This window comes from Zasmidium cellare (genome assembly GCF_010093935.1).
Source record: "Zasmidium cellare ATCC 36951 unplaced genomic scaffold M409scaffold_18, whole genome shotgun sequence".
Classification (NCBI taxonomy): domain Eukaryota; kingdom Fungi; phylum Ascomycota; class Dothideomycetes; order Mycosphaerellales; family Mycosphaerellaceae; genus Zasmidium; species Zasmidium cellare.
In genome coordinates, this window is record NW_022986962.1 from 421,950 (window position 1) to 444,211 (window position 22,262).

At 52.3% G+C, this 22,262-nt stretch overlaps 10 protein-coding genes across 10 annotated transcripts; 6 read left to right on the plus strand and 4 right to left on the minus strand.

Moving 5' to 3' along the window:
- Positions 1–713: 713 nt before the first annotated feature.
- Positions 714–1,762, plus strand: M409DRAFT_54913 (carbohydrate esterase family 16 protein; the record flags this gene model as incomplete). The annotated part of the gene is made up of 4 exons (XM_033812866.1): positions 714–744; positions 957–1,194; positions 1,243–1,388; positions 1,437–1,762. The coding sequence occupies 4 exons, from the start codon at positions 714–716 to the stop codon at positions 1,760–1,762; spliced, it is 741 nt and encodes a 246-aa protein (XP_033667468.1).
- Positions 1,763–2,260: 498 nt separating this feature from the next.
- On the plus strand, positions 2,261–2,964 carry M409DRAFT_23214 (uncharacterized protein; the record flags this gene model as incomplete). Its single annotated transcript, XM_033806681.1, has 2 exons — positions 2,261–2,601; positions 2,661–2,964. 2 exons carry the CDS (start codon positions 2,261–2,263, stop codon positions 2,962–2,964), a joined length of 645 nt encoding a protein of 214 aa, XP_033667469.1.
- A 219-nt stretch (positions 2,965–3,183) lies between these two features.
- Positions 3,184–4,158, minus strand: M409DRAFT_66597 (uncharacterized protein; the record flags this gene model as incomplete). Its single annotated transcript, XM_033817005.1, has 2 exons — positions 3,184–3,642; positions 3,709–4,158. The coding sequence occupies 2 exons, from the start codon at positions 4,156–4,158 to the stop codon at positions 3,184–3,186; spliced, it is 909 nt and encodes a 302-aa protein (XP_033667470.1).
- Positions 4,159–4,894: 736 nt separating this feature from the next.
- Positions 4,895–5,950, plus strand: M409DRAFT_66598 (uncharacterized protein; the record flags this gene model as incomplete). Its single annotated transcript, XM_033817006.1, has 1 exon — positions 4,895–5,950. The coding sequence occupies one exon, from the start codon at positions 4,895–4,897 to the stop codon at positions 5,948–5,950; it is 1,056 nt and encodes a 351-aa protein (XP_033667471.1).
- A 359-nt stretch (positions 5,951–6,309) lies between these two features.
- On the minus strand, positions 6,310–7,989 carry M409DRAFT_23217 (uncharacterized protein; the record flags this gene model as incomplete). Its single annotated transcript, XM_033806682.1, has 3 exons — positions 6,310–7,143; positions 7,230–7,577; positions 7,630–7,989. 3 exons carry the CDS (start codon positions 7,987–7,989, stop codon positions 6,310–6,312), a joined length of 1,542 nt encoding a protein of 513 aa, XP_033667472.1.
- A 2,537-nt stretch (positions 7,990–10,526) lies between these two features.
- On the minus strand, positions 10,527–14,464 carry M409DRAFT_23218 (uncharacterized protein; the record flags this gene model as incomplete). The annotated part of the gene is made up of 2 exons (XM_033806683.1): positions 10,527–14,344; positions 14,404–14,464. The coding sequence occupies 2 exons, from the start codon at positions 14,462–14,464 to the stop codon at positions 10,527–10,529; spliced, it is 3,879 nt and encodes a 1,292-aa protein (XP_033667473.1).
- A 1,106-nt stretch (positions 14,465–15,570) lies between these two features.
- Positions 15,571–18,252, minus strand: M409DRAFT_23219 (uncharacterized protein; the record flags this gene model as incomplete). Its single annotated transcript, XM_033806684.1, has 1 exon — positions 15,571–18,252. The coding sequence occupies one exon, from the start codon at positions 18,250–18,252 to the stop codon at positions 15,571–15,573; it is 2,682 nt and encodes an 893-aa protein (XP_033667474.1).
- Positions 18,253–18,535: 283 nt separating this feature from the next.
- M409DRAFT_23220 (uncharacterized protein) lies at positions 18,536–19,602 on the plus strand (the record flags this gene model as incomplete). Its single annotated transcript, XM_033806685.1, has 3 exons — positions 18,536–18,810; positions 18,868–19,443; positions 19,497–19,602. The coding sequence occupies 3 exons, from the start codon at positions 18,536–18,538 to the stop codon at positions 19,600–19,602; spliced, it is 957 nt and encodes a 318-aa protein (XP_033667475.1).
- A 178-nt stretch (positions 19,603–19,780) lies between these two features.
- On the plus strand, positions 19,781–21,294 carry M409DRAFT_66601 (uncharacterized protein; the record flags this gene model as incomplete). The annotated part of the gene is made up of 2 exons (XM_033817007.1): positions 19,781–19,934; positions 19,985–21,294. 2 exons carry the CDS (start codon positions 19,781–19,783, stop codon positions 21,292–21,294), a joined length of 1,464 nt encoding a protein of 487 aa, XP_033667476.1.
- A 427-nt stretch (positions 21,295–21,721) lies between these two features.
- Positions 21,722–22,261, plus strand: M409DRAFT_36690 (uncharacterized protein; the record flags this gene model as incomplete). The annotated part of the gene is made up of 1 exon (XM_033810598.1): positions 21,722–22,261. A coding segment is annotated over one exon (540 nt), but the record flags the coding sequence as incomplete, so codon positions are not given.
- Position 22,262: the final 1 nt, after the last annotated feature.

A 22,262-nucleotide genomic window follows, 5' to 3' on the forward strand; every position in this document is an offset into this window, starting at 1 on the left:
GAGAGCTTGAGAGCACGCGGCGAGCATGCAGGAACTATGAGGGTTCCAGACTTCTGAGCTCTATGGGCTCCATGGGCTCACGGAGAAGAAAACGTCGTTATTGTAGTGCATGTAGGGGCGTATGCGGAAGGAAGCGATTGACCGACTTCCATGAGGCTTCAACGTGGACCCCTTATCGCAGAGACGAGGCTATGCTAACCAGTCAGTAGGCGCTCCCCTAAATGCTCCTGCGGAGGATTTGTTTGCAGCCCCGGATGACAGTCGAGCTTCGTAAATAGTTATCGCTAGTCCATGGCGCTCAAGAACAAGTTGGGCTAAAATACCAACGAATGAACAGAGGACTAGACCACCCGCGTGAGGAGAAATGGCCGCCACGAACGCCACTTCATCGCAATGCATCCCCAATGCGATTGTCGTAAGGCATCTCCAATCCTTACGCGCGGCATTTTCCTTCTCGTGGGGGACTTTGATCATGGATTGATGAAGACACCAGAGAGTGTTTGCGGGAGGACGGTCAGAGTAGTGTAGTCTTCCCGCATTCAATGATCGCCGAGGTCGTTGATTGAGATGATGTGTAAAGTCCTGTCCGCCTGACGAGAACCCTGTGGCCTTTGCTTGTATTCCTTGGAGGTTGTTCGACGGCATGTTGATGCCCCTTGGGCGATGCACATGGCTGGCGGTGGTTTACTGGATTGTTATTTACAACGCCAATCATGCTCAAGCTTCTCGGTATCTGTTCATCTTGTAGGCCAGTTCATTCCTTTGAGCTTCTGCTTGCAGCCTTGCAAGTTAGACACTGACATCGAGCCAGCGGAGACTCATGCACTACAACAGCGTTTGACTCCGGAGAAAATCCCAAATTGATCATCGATGCCTCTCTCGGAGATCCCAACTTTCACGAATGTTAGCATGTCTAGAGTCTCTCGAGTTCACAACTCAGCTGATATGTCATTCAGCGACATCGACTGGAGACGTGAACTGGGTTGATGTTGTGGCGGCCAGTGCATCTTCCTGCGGGACTATAACATACAATTATGCCATGGGAGCAAATACCGTGAATGCGTCGCGAGCACACGCAGGAGTGTTCGGCGTCGCCGGTCCCGTCATCGATATGGTCGCTCAAGAGAAGGAGTTCGCGAAGAACGATGAGCCTTGGGACTCGGACAATAGCATCTTCATACATTGGTTCGGCATGTGAGTGTTGACGTGGTCTCAGCAAAGGCTCGCTGACGCGGCGAGCAGCAACGACGTAGCAATACAGGTCTGGTCAGGGCGGAATCTCAACGACAGCGAAGCGATCTTGCGTCCTGATGTCGATGACTACTTCAGGCTGCTTGAGCGACAGCATGATCTTGGAGCACGGCATTTCGTCACGATCCTGATGCCGCGTACGTATCTCGAAATTGACCTCATCCCTCGCTGACAATTCGCATCAGCAATCTATCGAGCCCCTGTCTTCAACTACGGCTTCAGCCCCGAAGCCGTCGAGATCAAGAACCTCACCGATTACTGGAACGCATATTTGCAAGAGGAGCGAGAGAAATTCCTCGCCCGTTATCCAAATACCACGGCCGTCATGTTCGATCCGGAGCCTTCTTTCACGCAGATATTGGACAATCCCCATGATTACGGGCTGCCGGCGCGGAAAGCCAAACACGGGGCGCCGGCGATGTGGCATGACTTCATCCATCCAGGGATTGATATTCAAAAGGCGGTTGGGACAGAGTTATGCGGTGTTCTGCAAGCGACGTGGCCGTGTTGAGACAAGAGGAGGGGAGGCCAAATACGGCTTTGAGGAAGCAAGGCGACACGTTTCCCAACTTGGGTGGATAGGACATGCATCGCCTTTCTGCAGCTCTTGCATATGAATCGTCAGAAAGTGGTCCTGCGAACAACAAGAACGACCAGGACACTTCGGTGCCGCACTGTGTCATGCTTCCCATGGCGAGGAAACGACCGGTTTCTTGAGATATTTGATACGCTCGATAGTCTCGTGCTATGGGAGAGCTTCAAGACGCTTCATCAAGATCTGTTATGAATGAATCAGGGGAAGTTTGGTGTGGATGTATGATTTATAATGTAATTTGGAGACCTGAACACATTTCTGTGCCCTCCTTCCGCATATGAAGGTCGGATTTCGGACTTCGGGCCGGTCCCCGCCCGTGTAGATGAATCTCGCTTTCAAACACATCCAAGCTCTCATCAACATCCACTCGCAACAATACCACAACACTCACTCCTAAAAAGGAGCCTCGCCAAAATGGCCGCCGACCACCTCATCACCGACCCGACCCTCCTCTCCGTCCTCTCCGCCGCAGCCGAAACCCGCACGCAATGCCTCCAAATCCTCGCCCTCCTCTCGCAACGCGCCTCGCAAGGCGACGACGTGGACGACGAGCTCCAGACCGCTGAGAAGAACCTCAACGCACGACTGGCGATACTGCGCGGTATCAACCGCAGGGCTGTCATGGGTGTGCGACAAACCAAGCAGGAGACGGCGGAGGCGCGGCAGGAGATTGACAGTCTGCATCTGCAGTTGCAGAATTTGTATTACGAGCAGAGGCATTTGAGGGGGGAGATTGCGGGGTGTGAGGATTTTGAGTATGATATAGCCTCGCCTACTACTTTCGTTGGAGTTGATACTGACGCTACCACCACAGTCACAAGTACACCAAACTCCCCCTCATCCCGGTGGAAGAGTTCCTCGCTACACATCCTGAACACGCCGAGGCTGACGAGCACGAGCTTACGTTGGCACGAATCGCGGATGAGCATGCTGCGAGACAGACGCTGGAGCAGCAGAAGCAGGAACTGGTCAAGAGGAAGGAGGCGTTGGTCAAGGAGACGAATGCGAAGAAGGAGGAGCTGGGCAAGTTGGATGGGGAGCTGGAGAAGTGGATCGGTGGTCAGCAGGGTGTGAGGAAGATCTTTGAGGCGAGAGAGAGCAAGATGGCGGGCGCTTGAGGTGAGGAGCATGCGTGGATTTTTTGAAAGACATGGCTTTGTCGGAGAAGACGAGTCTTCAGCGACCTTGGACTCGAGACGAGTGAAGATATCCTATCGTGAAGAGACGTGGCTTTGTAGAAGCTAGTAGAAGACGAATCTTCGGAAACTGTGGACTTGGGACGAAGAAACGTATTCTATCGAAACCTCGAACGAGCCTCTGCTGGACCCTGACGAAGCTCAATCCATCCCGACATCCATCCGCACCTTCAAGAGATTCTGCTCCTCGATCTTGGCCCGCTTGTCCAGGAACTCCTTCATATCCCAGTTCACGGAAACATACCTCCCGGCCAGCCACTCTCTCCTCTCAGCAGTAAGCCAAACCATCGAATCTGCTGCTAGTTCCGGTGTGTCGATCAACCCACCCTGGAACTGTTTCGGCATCCCCAAAGCCAGCTCAGTCGGCACACCACCTGGATGGATACCGAATGAAAGGACGCCTTGGTCCTTGTAGTCACTGTTCAGGAACTCTCCAAATCGGAGCAAGGCGAGCTTGCTAGTCTGGTATCCTGATGCACCTGCCCCGATAAGTTGCGCGCCGATGGAAGAGACGTTCAAGATGGTCCGAAGGCTGTCCGAGGTCTTGAGCAGGAGAGGCAGAAGAGCGCGGGTTACGAGATATGGGCCCTTGATGTTGATCTGTATTGCGGTCAGCGTTTACATCACAACATCGAGCAAAGAAGCCGGATTCGTCGAAGAACGTACCTCCCAAACCTTCCACCACTCCTCGACCTTGGACTCGGTGATCGGTACGAACGGCTCAAGATATCCAGCATTGTTGACCAAAATATCAAGTCTCCCAAACTCCCTCTCCGTGCTCTCCGCCGCTTTCTGCACACTCTCCTCACTCGTCACATCCAACACAAGTTTCAACACCTTCGGTTCGTTTCGTCCAGCCTCCTTCGCCGCCTTGATCATACTCCCCTCGAGCTCATCCATCCCCGAGCGCGCCGCGATGGCGATGTAGGAAGCCCCCGCTTTGGCATAGCTGATTGCGGTTTCTTTTCCGATCCCCTTCGAGGCGCCGGTTATGAAGACTGCGCGGCCGGACAGGTCGAGTTGCGTGGGGTCGATGTAGGCGTATGTGTCTTTGTGGATTGTGGGCGTGAAATTTGTGCCGTTGTTGAAGAGTTTGGCTTTGGGGTTTTGGGACATGGCGGGCGATGGTATGGCTTGGGATGTTTGGAAGGTGTTGTTTTTGTTGCTTGTTCGCTACCCGAGACGTACGGTTACATGTGTATGTCTGTGGCGTCGTCCTGATCCAAGGCTGTGGCAATATCGACGTCAATCAACGCCCCGGATATACAACTCTCCAACTATCTCCTGTGAAGCATTGAGGGTTGATGGTTGAGCACCCTTACTTCTTTCTTCTTTCAGAATCGTATGCGTACTTGGGTGTTGTTGCTACGCTGGATCCGGTAGAGGTTTTTGCTAGCTTTTGTAGGGTTTGATGGAACAAAGCAACGGATTTTAGAGAACTCCGGCGTAGATGCTCGTCAACGTTGCATGAGGACTGACCCACCTATAGCTAATAACTGACCTATCGATGCAACATGAACGCATGATGCTGGAAATCTCTATCGAGCTCATAGAATCGTCATTGGCGTCTTGAACATTCATCCAAAACGTCACATGCATGGATGCTAGCTCCCCCTGCCACCACCATCGGCCCTCGGTCCGCTCCAATGCATCCACCCTTCGGCTACGGATAAACCCCAGTCTGCAGTGAGGAGACGCACGCGTAGCTAGAGCTGCATTGACTCGTCTCCGCCATGATGACCCTCATTCAAAGACGCGCAGACGAAGGTCTCTTCACCATAACGCTCTTTAATCCACCTTGAAGAAATCCACCAAACCATCCAGACAACACAACTTCGATTCCTTGCCCACCATGCCCCGCCCAACCCTCAAAACCCCGCTCTGCGAGCTCCTCAAGATCGAATACCCCATCATCCTCGCCGGCATGGCACGAACGTCCTCGGGGCCCCTCGCAGCCGCCGTCTCCAACGCCGGAGGCCTAGGCGTCATCGGCGGACTGGGCTACACGCCGGACCAAATGCGCGCCATCATCGCCGAGATCAAGTCGAACCTGCGCGACAAGAGCCTGCCGTTCGGCGTGGATCTCGCGCTGCCCCAGGTCGGGGGGAGCGCGAGGAAGACGAATCACGATTACACGCACGGACAGCTGGACGAGCTGATCTCGGTGGTCATCGAGGAGAAAGCGAGTCTGTTCGTCAGTGCGGTGGGCGTGCCGCCGCCGCATGTGATTAAACGGTTGCATGAGGCGGGGATTTTGATCATGAATATGGTGGGACATCCGAAGCATGCGCATAAGGCTTTGAAGGCGGGCGTGGATATTGTGTGTGCGCAGGGAGGGGAGGGAGGTGGACACACGGGGGATGTGGCGACGAGTATTTTGATTCCGTCGGTGGTGGATGTTGCGAGGCAGTATACGAGTCCTTTGACTGGAAAGCCGGCGATGGTTGTGGCTGCGGGTGGAGTGTATAATGGGAGGAGTTTGGCGGCGATGTTGTCGTATGGTGCTCAGGGTGCTTGGGTGGGGACGAGATTTGTTGCGTCTGAGGAGGCGGGATGCAGCAGGTTGCATAAGGAGGCTGTTGTCAGTGCGGCTTTTGAGGATACGTTGAGGACTCTGGTTGTGTCAGGCCGACCGCTGAGAGTGAGGATGAACGATTATATCAAGTCTTGGGAAGTGGACAGACCTGAAGAGGTGAAGAAGCTGTGTGACCAGGGAATTGTGCCATTGGCTCATGATATGGACAACGATAAGGAGGTCGACATTCCTTTCTTGATGGGACAGGTTGCTGGCGCCATCACGAAGATTCAGCCCGCCAAGGAGATCTTGGAGGAGATGGTGACGGAATGTGTGGATGTTCTGAAAGCGCAGCAGGGCTATTTGGGTAGCAGCGTCAGTAGCAAGCTCTAATATCGACAGGTCATTGCTCAATGTAACCGTGTCTTCGCTCACGCCTCATCCTCTGCTGATTCGATTGCCCGACTCAGATTCGTCCAATCTCCAGATCACGAGCCTTTGGTCTTCGTTCTCGGGGTCGTCGAATCGGTCTGTGAGTTGAGATCCACTTTCTTGCGGAACTACACCATTCTCCTCTGAGCCGAAGTATCGGGGATGGCGTTCACAAGGATCGTCCTGGGTTGTATCGACCAGCATCCATTGCCAGATCAAGAGTCATCTCCCTCTTGCTACGGGGACACCCCTTCCAACCGCCGAGTCTTTTCGCGGCATGATTTCTCGCCTCCTTTCCAAGACCCAAGGCACACCATCCCTCAAAACCTCGAGATATCCCGCCCGAACAACCAGTTGATGCTCCAGTAGATTGGGATCAAAATCTTGTTCCGCCACGAAATCGTCTTGGTCACATACGCGCCTCGCCAGATAACCCAAGCCATCCACCCCGAGATATCGCCTCCAGCGGTCTGGGCAATGGCTTTTCGATTTCCAATGTAAGCCATCACCCCGAGATCCTTGTACTGGAAGTCCTTGGACGTAATATCGCCTTTGTTGAGACGCTTGGCTAGCCAGCCGGCTTTTTGGGACGCGACTTGGGCTGTCGCTGGGTATGCGGTGCCTTCGATGGTTGCGCAGTCGCCGATGGCATAGACGTCCTGGATGGGGTTGCCTTGGGTGTTTTCGACTTGGAATTTCGCGTTGGTGATGACGCCGCCGGTCTTCTCGTGGCGTTTGACTCTGTCCCTGAGAGTGTTTGCTACGAATGGGTTCATCATTAGTCCGGTGGACCAAACAACCATGGCTACGCCCATTTCCCCGTCTTCTTTCGTCTTCAGAGTATAGAGCGATTGGCCTCCTTTGGTTCCCTGCGGCGCTTCATATGCCGATGGAAGACCGGGTCGAAGCTCCTCGACGTGGTGACTAGTCTTGATTTCGATGCCATTGCGGCGGAACGTCTTCATGGCGTACTTGCCCAAGCTCTCGTCGAACATGCTCAGGACTGTGGGAGCCACATCGTACACCGTGATCTTGACGTATTTGATCAACTCCGGGTAAAGCCTCTTCATATCCTCGTAGACCATGTCGTACAGCTCCGCCGACCATTCGATGCCTGTTGGACCGCCTCCAACGACGGCAAAATTGAGATACACCTAGCAAAGCGTGTCAGAAGAGTAGCAGCCCCGGGACTAGTAGCTGGCGTTTCTTAACGCCTTATCACACTAGACGACCTGCTCACCTTTTTCATCTCTTCTGTCGTTGTCGGGAGAGCTGCCTCCTCAAAGCAAGACAGTAACCTGTTCCGTATCTTCCTTGCATCTCCCACATCTTTCAGAAAGTATGCGTTCTCCTTGACGCCCTTTGTGTTGAACGTCTGAGCATAGCATCCAACAGCTATCACAAGCTTACCATATGACATGCTAAAAAGCTCCCCCTTCTTTGCCGCGACCTGCTTCTGCTCCTGCCGTTGTTGCGACGTCTCGTTGGCATGCCTGTCCGTGGCGAGCGATCGGCTTTGTAACGGGTCTTCGACAGACTCTTCGACCGTTAAAGTCTTCTTCTCGAAATCGACCTCGTCCGCCCATCCCTAAACCACCAGATCAGCAACCACCTCAAACATCGTCCAAAGTCCCACCCACCTGAAAGAACTCGGCCCCAACTCCTCTCCCTCGATAATGCCTCACAGGCTCCAACACCGTCCTAAACTCGAGCGTACCCACCGAAGTCCCAGCAAGCAAAGGCGTAAACACAAAGTAACTCCTCGGCGACACGACCACGATCTGGTACTTTCTCGGATCCAGATCTCTCGAGAATCTGAAGCCTCCCCATCCTGATCCCAACACCACAACTCTCTCCCGTCCTTTCCTCGCGGCATCCAGCTCAGAGATCGAAAGGTCGCGCTTTTGGCTCGGTGAGATGCTCACTCTCGACGCAGCAGGTAGCCATTGGGTTGATGAGGAGAATCTGCCCAGCGCCTTCGTCCCGCCTCGAGCCAGCATGGTGAGAGGTCAGGTCAGTATCACGAAACTAACAAGTCTTCTCCACTCCAATCAAAAAGTCAAAGAAAGTCATCAATGCCTTTATCGTGCCATCGCCATGATTACATCACTCGAGTCATCCCGCGGTGCGCGCGCTGCTGCTGGGTTTCCCTACCTAGGCTACTTTTCTTCGGGATCGTTCGGAAGTGTGTGTGCGCGGAAGCGTTTTTGAATCTACAGCAATCCCTGGCCATAACGATAAGGTCAATGCAAGGGTGGGTTATCGTTATATAGAGGGTATCGCTATGGACAGTAGCACGTGATATACATTAGATAGTATCAAAATATGAGGATAATGTAGTCTGTCTCGTGCTATGGAGTCGACGACCTCGTAAGACTGGCTCATGCCGGCTAAGAGCAGTAATAAGATCTATACTGCTTTCCTCTTATTATTGTTCATATAGTAATAGCCTCTTAAGGGCAGTAAGGGTATCTTGAACAGTAACCTTAGGCACTTCTTACTCTTGCTCTTGTTAATCTTTAGGCTCCTTAGTCTAATACTACTAAGTAATAAACTTGACTATATTATTAACCCCCTTATTAAGCACTTGCTTATTAGGTGGGTTAATAAAGAGGCTAATATCTATAGCCTGCTTAATAACCTTAGCCTACTCTAGTCGCTTTACAAGCTTAGCTACTTTATTAAACCTAGTAGGCCTAGGTAGTAGGCCTTAGACTACTCTAAAGTATATTAAGTAACGGAAGCAGGCTCTAATAGTCGTTATAGGTAGCTTATTCTAAGTATATACTGCCTATCGAACTGCTTAAAGGAGGTTAATTTAATAGCTCTCTTAAAGGAGAGCTTTATCTATAAGATATCGTAGGAGTAAACGACGATATAAGGCCTTAAATATCGATATAATCCCTTAATCTAGAGGCTAGAACTTGCTTATATAGTTAGGGGGTAGAAATAATACCTAGACATAGCTTATAAGAGGATAAGAAGCAAGTTTAGTAGCTATAACCTTATATAATAAGTAGTTATCTATAATAAGAAGGACTAAGCGGCCTTAGGTGTATCTTACAAAGGATAAGAGCTAGTTAGTACAGATAATAGTGTTAATCTACGCCTTAGTATTAGCCCTATATTATATTAGTAGTCTAGTAATATTCCTTTTATTACTACTAAAGGGCCTTAGATTAGCTAACTTACTAATTATCTAGAGTAGTAGTAAGTTACTACTATTACTATTACAGTAGTGTATTATTATAATACGTGCCTTCTCTTGCTTACGGCTAGTAAGCCGCTTAGTTATAATCGAGTAGTCTAGTATTACCTTCTAGAATAGCCTAGATTCGTCTATATTATATATATCTCGTATAAGAGGATAACGAGTAATAACAAGGCGTGTTTACTCTATTACTTTATTAGCTCCTTTAGGTACAGAAGTAGCCTTACCGTACCTATAACGAGAGCGTAGCTAGTAACGCTTTTAGAAGCCTTCTAGCTATCTATTTAACTACGTAGGCTCTTATTAATAAGTAAGCTACGGTATCTGTAACTATAGATAGTAGGTAGCCTCCTTTAGTATCTAGCTATAAATAGAGGTGTTACTTCTCTACTACTGCTACTAGACTTAAAATAGCGCTTCTTTAAGCACTAGATACTCTACTAGGGTATGCCTCTTTATACCTTACTTAGAACGTCGTAGTCTAAGGTTATCTACGTAGCTATATTTACTTAAGAGGATTGTTAATATTAAGGCCTGCCCGATAGGCCTATTCCACTACTCTTCAAACTACTTAGCTAGCTCTAAATGCTTTAATTCCTAATACTCTTAATAGTATTAGCGGAGGGCGCTTCTCTAAGAGTCTAATATTACAAGGCGACGACGTTTTAAGGGCGGTTCGGCTATAGCAAATAGTCTACAAAGGGGCTTCGTAAGTTAGCTAAGATAACCTCTTAATAGCGATATATATAGTAGCTAATAACGATATTGTTATAGGCAGTATAGGATAACTTAAGGTGAGGAAAGGGTCAATGCAAGGGTGCGCTATCGTTATATAGAGGGTATCGTTATGAAGAGGATCGTTATAGCCAGGGATTGCTGTATGCCGATGTTCGGAAGACGGTGGTATTCTTTCGGATGAGGGAAGTATTGTGTTTGCGAGACTGTTACTGCTTGTTGACATGGGACGCGAAAGGATTGTGGGTGGGATGTTGTTTTGCGTCATCGCTTCGAGACGCGCGACAGAGCTTCCTCAGGTCGCGTGCTGCGCTGCAATTCTGAATGACAGACGAATGCTTCTCTTTGGGAGCCCGACGATAGCCGTGCGAGGATCTGTGGAGGCATAGATAATGAGTCGATGTCTGGGAGAGGGAAAGAAAATCTTCACAAGTCGAAGCCGAGCGATCCCGAAAAGGAGACAGGGAAGTTTCGACCTCACCTCGTCACAAGGCTCAACTTCTCCTTGTCATGAGGCCTGAAAGTAGCGGCCAAATTGGGCTGACCCGGGGCGATTTTGAACAACATAAGCATAATCTGAATTCTCAATGCCTACACGAACGAAAACACAACACAAAGGCCAACTAAGCCCAGCAGCAAAGATGCCCCTATTCTTTGGCCATCAGACCCATTAGCAGGCGTAGGTCGATCCGCTGGCAACGTTCCAATCGCCGAGCCTGGATCATTCTTGTTCGCACCTGCTGTAGTCGCTGTCGTTGCTCCATCCAACGCGCTCGTGGTCCCATCGACAACGACTGTTTGCCCATTGCTCGGCACACTGATGGTCTCGCCTTCGAAGATCGTACTCGAGCCGTCTTTGACAGTGACGGAGCTGCTGCCATCCCACAGGACCACGCCACCCGGGATATCACTTGCTGTGATGGTATGTCCGTGCTCGGTGAATGTGGCCTCTCCGTGACGTGAAGAACTTCCCGTGGGGAAGAGCATGGTGGAACTCCCGTCGACGACGAGGCCTTGACCTGAGGGTAGTGCGCTGATGGTCTCTCCATCGAAGACAGTGCTTGAGCCGTCTTTCAGAGTGATGGTGCCGCTGCCGTCTGAAACTACGATAGCACCTGGGATTGGTGTTGCCGTGATTGCATGGCCGTGCTCGGTGAAGGTGATGGCTGCACCTGATTCAGAAGAAGCCGCACTGGCGAAGCTGATAGTCGAAGCTCCGTTGATAACAACGCCTTGTCCGGATGGAAGAGCACTGATGACTTCGCCGTCGATTGTCGTTGCAGAGCCGTCAGCGAGGGTAATTGTCGATCCGCCCTCAGCTACGATGACCGAGTTGCCGCTCGGTGTTGCCGTGAAGGTCTTCCCATTGTCGGTCCACACGGCAGGAGCTCCAGAGCCTGAGCTGGCGACAGCATTTTGTGGCAACGCCAGAGTCTGGCTTCCAACAACAAGCCCCGATCCATCAGGCAACGCACTAACCCTTTGCCCAGCAATGGTCGTTGCGCTGCCATCAGCCAAAGTTATGCTGCTTCCACCCACAGCGACGACGACATTGCTACCTTGTGCGGATGCCGTGAACGACTGACCACTGGCAGCAAGAACAGCAGCAGGCGCAGGCGTCACCCCTGCTTGTCCTCCTCCAAACGCCTTAGTCGCGCCATCCACAACAATGGAGTTCGCTGAAGAGCCGACGCTGATTGTGTGGCCGCCAACCACGGTCTGTTGTCCAGCTTGTATCGTCGCTTGTGAGCCGCCCTGATTGACAACAACAGCAGAGCTGCCTTGAGGCGAGGCCGTGATAGAATCACCATTATTCCCAGCGACGATGACTGACCCGCCACTTTGATTCGAAGAGTCTGAATTCAAGCCGGCCCCATTATTTGGCGAAGAGTTAGGAAGAGGTACCGCTGTGTTGGCGTTGTTGGAAGCCGAGTCGACTGCACTCTCCAATACAGACAGCGCGTTTGCAGGAGCCGCTTGTTCGTTGTTCTGATCGTTCTGGCTGGGTGATCCTTGGTTTTGACTATTGGTGTTCTGGCTGTCGCTGGTTTGACCGCCTCCACTTTGACCATTGTTGTTGTCGTTGTTAGAGTTTTGATTGTTCGAGTTTTGGCTGTTGGAGTTTTGATTCGAGTTGGAGTTTGAATCCTGGTTGTTCGAGTTGGAGTTCGAGTTCTGGTTGTTCGAGTTGTGGTTGTTCGAGTTTTGGCTGTTCGAGTTCTGAACGTTCGAGTTCTGACCGTTCGAGTTCTGACCATTCGAGTTCGAGTTCGAATTCTGACTACCACTCCCTCCAGAGCGATTCTGATTCTGATTGCTCGGATCCTGATTCCCAATACCACCCGTCGAGGCAGGAGGCTGCTCACCGCCCTCAGTCGGCGAAGAGCCCGGACTCTGCTTGGGCGGATCAGAAGACGCAGGAGGTAGCTGATCCGACTGCCCGACAGGGGTACTCGTAGGATGGCTCTGGCCCTGCGTAGGCGTCCAACCCGGCGCAGGCGACGTCGTCGGCGAAGGACCACCACCAGGACGAGTCGGGAGAACCTCCGCCGTTGCAGCGGAAAGCGCCAGAGGAGGATCATACGCGCCATTCAAGGCTCCAATACAGCTCGCCCAGGCAGGCTCTGCACCACGGACTTCGTTTGGTAGTGCGATGAGGGGTTCATATTCGCCGTCCCTCGGACATGTGAAGTTGCGGTTTTTGTGGACGTTGCTGTCGTATATGAATCGTAGGGAAGCGCACCAGACTTGTGATTCCCATATTGATTGTGCGACTGGGGTCTGGTATAGGTCGGTGAAGTTGAAGGATGCGCTGGGCAGGGAGTAACCACCGGCGTTCCAGCCGTAGATGCTGGATAGTGTTGCTGAGTTCGTGATTGGGAGGATGGTGTTCTGAATCGTCGTGCCGATTGCGCTGCAGAAATCGGAGGCGTAGAGGCTGTCGAATGAAATGTAGAGTGTAGGGCTGGTGAACGTAGTCCCAAAGCCAGTCGCTGTCACAATCTGTCCTGGTGAAGGGGATGCTGTTGCTGGTGGCCAGTAGAGAAGCTGTACAGTACCTCCAGTAACACGGCATTGACCACAGCCAACAGTGCAGCTGGGAGCGAGTACCTGGCTTCCAGGCCACGGACTCGGTGTAGTCTGCCACATGCCACCTCCGCCGTTCGAAGGTGCAAAGTCATCTCTAAGGTTCTCGCAGACATCGCCCCCGATCGATGCTTGCGTACATAGCGGAGCTATAGAACTCTGGATAGAGTACCACGATTCATCTGCGGATCCCGCACTGCTCATCAAGGAATCACATGTTGCCGAAGGTCCGGGAGGTAGTGATGTGTTGTACCAGAAACAAGAAGACGGAACAGCGTCGTAATAAGTTGGTTCTACGTACTGATGAGAGGCCCAAAAGTCCCAGGAAGATTGGCAGCCGGAGACTGATGAAGGCAGCACACATGCAGGCGTCGTGGCATGTGGATTCTGTCCAACACTAGTTGGAACCAAGTCTGTGTATGTGGTAGGCCCAAAAACAGACCATGTATCGATCTCGGTGATTGGCTCTGTCACTGTATACGTGTCTCTGATGTATGTACCGGCGAAATCGGTCCCAATGAACGTTGTGTAAGACGTACTCGAAAGGGGGATTTCAATGTAGGAAGTGACAGTGTAGGTGTATGTTGTTTCCACGTCCGTCGACACGGTAGGTCTCACAAGGTCCCAATAGCTGTTCCATTCCGCCCAGCAGGTGTCGTTCGTGCTGTTGCGATGGTGCGTGGAGTTGTGGAGAGTTGGAAGTGGTCCAAGTGAACCTGTGCCTGTCGCGTGGATCGTGTATCCTGTGGAGTGCACAGTCGCGTTGGATGCAGCCAAGATCGCGCCTGAGTGGAACAGCCGTGTTGTCGACGAATTGACTGGAGGTATGCTAACGGTCGAAGTATTCGATGTGGTGGCAGAGGTCGTCAATGGCGAGCTGGACGAGGAGGAAATGCCCAATCCAGCAGCAATGAACGCGCCTAGTCCTCTCGTAGCGCTGGTACTCAAGTTCGCCGTAGCATGCGATGAATATCCAGCGGTCGAGGAAACAGTTTCGTTGTGCGCGATGCTGTCGGAACTACTCGAATTCGCCGTAGCGTGCAGCGAAGTCTCCGCGGTCGTCGATATAGACTCATTGTGCGCGATGTTACCAGTGCTACTCGGCTCTGATATATCATGTAAAAGCGAGTTCGAGGCGCTCGCTATGGTACTAGAGGGTGTGGTGGAATTGAAGCCTGTCGAAAGTGTCGCATCTGACGAAGACGAACGCGTTGTCGTCTCTTCAACGAGCGTGGAGGACGTAATCGAATTTGAAGTACTCGAGAGCGTCGAACTGTTCGTAGTATGGTTGGCATAAAGAGGAAACGACCGGACAACAGGATCTGTGCCAACAATCAGTCTCGTGTCCATTCGTTCTCGTTCAAGAAAACCACGATCGTACCAGCCTTCGATCCACCAAAGAACCACGCCGAAAGAGCGACAGCCAACACGTCGACCCGCATCCTCAAAGAAAAGCCAAGAGTAGTACCTACTGCGAATACCTCCCAGCCAAGAAAGACCCTCAGCCCAACAAGGCGGACAGCGTAATCTTCATATCTGCTTGGCCCCTATGTGCCTCGACTCTCGAGAGCCTCTCAGCCGCAGCAAAAACACTCCCCACCTGCCGCACCGCTCCAACGGTCACATAGCCCATCAGGAATCATCCGAGTCTAGAGTCCCCTTCGAGCATCGACCAGCAGGCTATTGTCTATTGGGAGGAGAGAGCTGCCTGTTCGGGCTGCTGCGTCTCTAGCGCGGCTGAGGCAAGATGGTATGGGCTCAACTCAAAGGCACGCCAATGTGTGATGGTCGGATTGAGTAATCAGTCTATAGTTAGACCTTGATGTTTAGTAGTAGGCCTCTTTGCGCGTGCCGGTAGATCGATGGGGCGGAAACATGTCATTTTCGTTCGTGGTGGGCTAGGAGACACGGCAGCCGTCCAGCCATGGCGTTTGGAGGTTTCAGCTATAATGAAGGCTTTCTCTGCTTCAGGCGGATTGGAGGGGCTTTGGTTGTACAGATGTGTACCTCATCAGCTCAAGGCTAAGGTTGGAACGGGTTGCGGCGTCCAGTATCAGTAATCGTCCATGAACCAAACTGAGTGAGTAAGGGCGGCACTAGTCGACTCATCAGCCACGGCATATTACCCATCAGGGCAGATAATCAAATCAAGGAGGGTTTTGGTTGACATTCGCATATACATGCCTTCTTACCTCGAGACATGCCAAGCCTCGACGTCTGTACAGAGAGACGTTATCTCCTATCCCCTATCCCCGTGGTTGATCAAAGGTCTGCGCCCTCGACGCGTCTGATTGTCTTCGTCGAGTAGCTCGTTGAAGATGCAGTTCTGAAGGCCATGTCGAGAGCCAAAGCGGCGGGACACCATGCAGTAGAACGACGCCGACGCCGCGGCTGACAGCGAAATCTTCTGCATTCTACAATCTCAGGGTAAGTACAACAAAACATCTACAGCAAAGCAGCAAAGACCAGAAATCGCTCAGACGGGGTATCATAGCGCTCCCACAATCTCAGAAACAACAAACTCCAGCAATGCATTACCTCTCCCATTCTACACCGTCTCGTCAGGCTCCTCGTCCTCGATATTCCGCTCCTCCCTCGCTTCTTCGTCGAGGCCGGATCTGTCGCCGATTCCGCCGCTGCGTGAGGCCTTGTCCGCAATCCAGACGCCGCCCAGGGGGGCGACGAGGCTTGGGTTGATGAACCTCAGGCCTTCGGCGTCAGGGTCTACTCTCCCTGCCCACCGTTCTCGATTCCTTCTCGATTGCGCAACGAGCGAATCGTTGTTGTCCGCCCATACATTCCTTTCTGGTGCGAGATTGGTGCTATTCAAACTCGCTGGGTAAGAGATCGGTTGATCAGGGTGTCCGTCTTGCTCGTTTTCCGGATGGTCAGCATACGCCTCTCCTCTCTTCACAGCACTCAACGCAATGAACTTCATCAGGGGTTTGTAAGTTTTGCCGTAGATGACGGATATCCAGATCGTGACGACGACCAGCGGAGTCATCAGGACACTGCGTGCCACGGCGCCTTGGAGGATGAGTTGGCCGGCAGTGGCCAGCTGGAAGAAGACCATGCCGACGAAAATCCGATCGCATATCATGCCCCACGCTCGTCCAGACGTCTGCTGACGGTGATCCATGGCATACAGCAGCTGGTACTTGTAGGTGAAGTGGCCAAGAGCGAAGTAGAGGAACCCAGCCAAAAGGACCTGCCACGACTCTCGTAGGACGGAGTATACCATGCAAATGATGAAGATAAGCAAGGCGTTTGGCAGGTAGAAACCATACGAGAAGATCGGCGGTTGTACCAACTCGGCGTAGTCCCTTGGAGTCTTTGCTCCAATGAGCATGATAGGGTACAAACTCACACTGCCCACTTCCAGGAGTCGAAATGGGAATAGACCGACGCCCTGTAGGATGATGAAGTTGACGTAGAAGGGCAACAACCTTTGCAACGACTTGGCCAGGGTGTAAGCGACGTTCTGTATATCGCGGATCGCATCACCGAGGTGCTGGAAGATGGAGTAGAACTTCGAGGCCGTACCCAGTACCGTGAAGAGGACGAAGAAGTTGAAGAACGTAAAGAAGAAGTTCTTCGAGATGGCGGATAGTTCGATGTCGCCGCGGGAGATCTGGCCTTGGCACCAGGAGAGCCAGTAGTAGAAGTAGGGAATGAGGACCAACATTAGCGATGTGGCAGCGGTGGGAAGCTGCGTGTCGATGAGAGACTTGATGTTTTTGTGGTCCGCCATAATCTCTGCGAGCCCTGGAAGCACTTTGCTGATCGTCTCCACGTTGAGGAGAACAGCAATGGGTGCGAAGATTGCACTCCAAAAGATCGTAAGCAATATTATGAGCACAGTGATGGACCAGGAGCGAAGCATTCGGCCTCTCCTGGACAGATAAGTGTTTCGCCAGATCACATCAACTGGTTCCGGGGACTGATTGGCGATAAGCTGTAATGGTGACGGATCCAAGACCGCCTGAATTGCCATCTGACATGCCGCTACTGAGTCCATGGTCACAAATGCAAGTGGAGTGGGCGCGTAGTCCTTCTTTCGCAGTTGCTTGACCTGTTCATCTGCTTGACGAAGCTTCTCCTCGTAGTAATCGATCGCATCAACCCTCCTCGAGCGGAGCTTCATGAAGCCGTATCGTAATGTGGCCTGTGGTCTAGCCTTTGAGTATGGTCGTACGTGGTCGCCATTAGCACCCACCAAAGCAGCCGTCTCATCTTCATCCACGACAGGCGTCCCGTACCCGTGAGGCTCCGGCGGCGATGGCTGTGAGATTGGCAAAGTCTCGTAATTGCGCTCCACTCGGCGGTATCCCAGGTGAATCGTATATGCCTCTTCTAGCCGCCGCAAGGTGTCCATTCGCCAGTTCATGGCATTGTCTAGCTCTTTCCAGTTCCTGCATAGCACCACGCTCTCCACTTTGCCAATGTCTAGACTCTCAATAAACTCCCTCACTTTCTCTTCGTCTTGCAGGTGATTTGGTATCCCTGAAAGCCTGATCGTCCGATCGGTCACTGTCGTCTGTGTTCCTAGAAACTCCTGTCGAACCTCGATGATCCTCCTTGTTTCTGAAATGATCAAATATATAGCAATCGCGGAGAATAGGTACGCGAAGACAATGTACATCCACAAGTAATCGGTCTCGAAGTCGCCAAGGAATGGAGGTCCTGTGTGATTCCCAGTCGAGTTTGAGCTGAACGCATCCATGCCTCTCTTCAGGCCTGCCCTGTAGAACATATCCACATCGTCGCCATGCTTCTTGTGATCCTTGCCGCCCTTGTCATCTCCCCCATCATCAGGAAAAGCGTCGTGGACCGGCTTGATTACGACGAGGGAGAAAAGCAGCGTGAGGAACAGGAAATTCATCGCCAGCTTGAAGAACGCTAGGAAGGCGTATGCATCGAGCCCAGCAGAGGCCAGTAATTGCTGATCCGTGATCTTCCATAGCGGGACTATCCAGCCAAAGAGTGTATTCGGCAGCTCTGGTAACGCCGTCGCCTCATCCTTCTGCTTCTTCCTCGCAGCGTATAAGCCTGTCCATCTCGGTCGTAGGACGCAAAAGGCCAGGAAAGCACCGATACCTAGTGCCAGAGAGATGAGGATTTGAATGGTGGTTGCGCGCGGATCGCTGGTGCCGGTCCATCTCGCGTAGTCGCCGTCATCGTCGTCGCCGCCATCTTTGTCCTTGAAGAACAAAGTGAAGAGGTCGGCCATCGCAAGGTGCGCGTAGGTGGTGAGGAAGAGGGACGCGATGCGACTGAGTCGAGACTTTGCTGTGTTACTAGGATGGCTGCGTCATTGTACCGTGGCTGAGGAGCGATATGGTCTTCCGTAGGCGATCCTTCAGATGAACCCTCTAGGTTTCGTGGCGGCTCTCCTTTTGTGGGTCCCTCAGCAAACAACGCGTCCTCGATTATGCTGGATATGGCCATGTCCTTCACTAATAATACTATATGGTGCGAAAGCGCTTCTTTCATTGTGAGTCTGGCATTAGACGATGCTTTCTCGCACTCGTGTATCCGCTCTTCTACTCGTGCTTCTTCTTTGTGTGACAGGACTCTACTTCTTGGAAGGAAACTCACGTATAGTACTTGATGGCTTCTCTCAAGCAGCTAACAAGACTGGACACTATATCAAAGGTGGAACCTCGATCTTCGGGCTCAGTACAGTCAAAGATGAACCTCCAAACTTCCCTCCATACGGAACGGTTGTAGCAGCAGCTCGGGGGGACGAAGACCTCTCGTGGATGAAGGATGCTGGTTTTCAGAAGAAGTGTGTTCATTCGGGCGTATTCCAGATTGTGGTGCATGGCTAATAACATTATTACAGTTGGGATGTCTTTCCTTACAACATTAACAATACTGTCAACCCGGATACTCGTCTCCAGATCCCAATGAACAAAGGCCACGAAGCCATGGTGTACCTCAGCTACATCATCAACAACTACGAGAATCTGCCCTGGTGCATCTTCTTCACTCACGGCCACTATGAGTCTTGGCACCAAGAAGAGCCAATTCCTCGTCTCATCAACACACTCAACCGCAAGGCACTGGCCAAGGAGGGCTACATATCCCTCCGCTGTGACTGGTACCCAACGTGTCCTGCTGAGATTCGTCCTTGGGATCACGATGCCACAGTCTGGGGTCCAGGTGTCAAGCGTAAGGAGACTGAAAATGCGATCGCTGGCAACTGGAGGCAGATCTTTCCCGGCGAGGGCATGCCTGATACGATTTCGAGTCAGTGCTGCGCTCAGTTCGCTGTGACGAGGCAAGCCATTCGGAGGAGGCCTTTGGATGATTACGAGAGGATGAGGGAGTGGCTAATCAGCAGTCTGTTGGATGATGAGGTCAGTGGGCGAGTCTTTGAGAAGTTGTGGGCATACATCTTCACCGGTAAAGCCGTCCAGTAGGTTTTTCATAAACCCATATGGAGAGAAAATGTGCTGATGTGATCGACAGCTGTCCACCACCACAGCAGTGTGCTTGCGAACACTTCGGTCGATGCGAGCCACAGAATTGGACCCAGCCTCCCGATGGATTGCCTGCCCTACCCAAATGGCCATGAGAAGAAGCTGGGGTGAAGTCATCGTCGTGATGCGAAGTCCAAGTCTTGGCTTCGCGCCATGGAGCCGAGTCATGAAGATGAAGATGGAAGGCGCGATGGCCGGCGCGTCCAACTCTCTCAACCTCACTTCTCGAAGCCTGCTATCTTTTTCAACATCTTCGCCTCAGCAGGACGAGCCATGGCATCGACTATGCTGTTGAAGCCGACACTCCATGTGGAGATCTTGCTCAAGAGCAAGATGAAGGCCAACCACAATGTCTGCGATGACATCTCGAACCTCATCAAAGAAGACTATTCCCAAGTGAAAGTCGGCCAACAGATCAATGATTTCGGTGCGTGAGCAATGTAACGCAACACCTCATCGTATCCTGACCTTGTGCAGAGAGCACCCCCAACGCCAAAACCATCCAATCTATCATTATTGCGGACTACACAGGCCCAGCGAAAAAGATCGAATGGCACAGACTGGATGAAGTCGAGCTTGATGTGCAGTCATACACGCTCAAAGTCGAAAAAGACATGCCGCACAGGAAGACTCGCAGAAGCATGAGCCACGAAGACGACGAAGATGAAGGTCCACAGACCAGGGTGCTGCCACTACCGCACGTCGTTCTCAAAGACGAGTGGGACTCACTCATCTTCGACGACGCACTCCCATCGCAACTGCTTCGCTACCTCACACGCATGCTGGGAGTGATGAAGCAGCCGGGTCTTAACCTCGCCACGTTCAACTGGAATCGCCTTTGCCTTCTTCACGGTCCACCTGGGAGCGGAAAAAGCACGCTATGTCGCGCTCTAGCCCAGAAACTCAGCATTCGACTGAGTAAGACCTTCACCCAAGCGACGCTTGTCGAAGCCAACACAAATTCCATGCTGAGCAAGTACTTCGGAGAGAGCGGCAAGTTGATCGGGGCGCTGTTCGACAAGGTACAGTCACATGCCCAGTCACCTTCTACTCTCGTGTGCGTGGTGATGGATGAGGTGGAGACGATAGCTGGCTCTCGCGAGAAAGTCACGTCTGGCGTCGAATGCAGTGATGGGCTTCGAGCAACAAATCAGCTTCTGACTGCTCTCGATCGAATGCGATCTCTGCCAAATGTCATCATCCTCTGCACCAGCAACCTGATTCACGCCATCGACCCAGCCTTTCTCGACCGCGTGGACATCAAGACGTGCGTTCCAACCCCATCGCCGGCTGCGATCTATAACATCTTTCGATCCTGCTTGAACGAGCTTGTCAGAGCCAGTCTCATCGACCTGACAGCCAGCTCAGTGTCTTCTAGCTCTGCCGTAGGAGCGAGCCGCTCTTCACCATCTCCAAACGGCTCGAAGCGCAGAGCGGTGTCAGTGGCTCCATCGTCAAATTCTAACACGACCCTTGATGACCAGCAAGTCGAGCCCACGTCGCCTCTATCCGAACCTTCGCCGTCATCCGCTCACAGCTGGACTGACCTGACTGTTCCAACCATACCGACTTATGTGGTGACACAGATGACCTTAAGCAAGCAGCCAGATTCGCCCGGCTGGCGTGTCTGGGAATTGGCAAAGAAGTGTGAAGGCTTCAGCGGCAGGACCTTAAGGCGCTTGCCCATCCTCGGTCTGGCAATGTATACATGGGGTGGAAATTGCTCGCTACAAGACGCAGTTTCGGCGTTGGAAGCAGCTGTGAATGAAGAACTGAAGGTGAAGTAGAGTGCCAGTGAGCCGGCATGAGCTGGAAACCTTCAAGACTACCAAGCAGCTCATAGATAGCTCCGCAGTCATTGGAATGTTTCGATCGTCACATGCATATCCATACTCATCTCTGTTGATCTTTTGTGCCCCTTGCATCGGCGCTGGCGTCATCCTCGAACCCCGCCATCTGATCGGCGCCAGAAGGATGGAGCTTGCATTGAGAGCAGAACTCGGCTCCAGTCAACAGCTTTCAAATCTGGACAACACTCACACGATTACCCATTTCACACGAGCAGCTCTACATCCCAACTGCAACCACACTCCACCAAATCAACCAAACAACCCACCATCATGTCCCTCAAAGGCCCCGGCGAAGCCAAGACCTACGACGGTATCCCCTCCCTCCACTCCCCCCAAACCATCTCACCAACCAAACTAACCCATCATGCTTCTAGGCTCCCCCCTCCGCATCGGCATCCTCCACGCGCGCTGGAACGAAAAAATCATCTCCGCCCTCCTCACGGGCGTGAAGAAATCCCTCAAATCCGCCGGCGTCCCGGACACCTCCATCACGATCCAATCCGTGCCGGGGTCCTACGAACTCCCCTACGCGACGCAGCAGATGATCCAAGCCGCGCAGGCGCAGTCCACCGGCGCCTCAGGCCTGATAGCGTCCGCGACGGATTTGCTGAGCTCGAGTACGACGGATTTGACGAGTTTGCCCAAAGCAGGAGGAGGATCAGAGAATAAGAAACCGTTTGATGTCGTGATTGCGATCGGGGCGTTGATCAAGGGCTCCACGATGCATTTCGAGTATATTTCGGATGCGGTGAGTCATGGGCTCATGCGGGTGCAGTTGGATACGGGGGTGCCGGTGGTGTTTGGGCTGTTGACGCTTCTGACGGAGGAGCAGGGGCTCGAGAGGGCGGGGATTGATGAGGCGGGGAAGGGGCATAATCATGGGGAGGATTGGGGGGCGGCGGCGG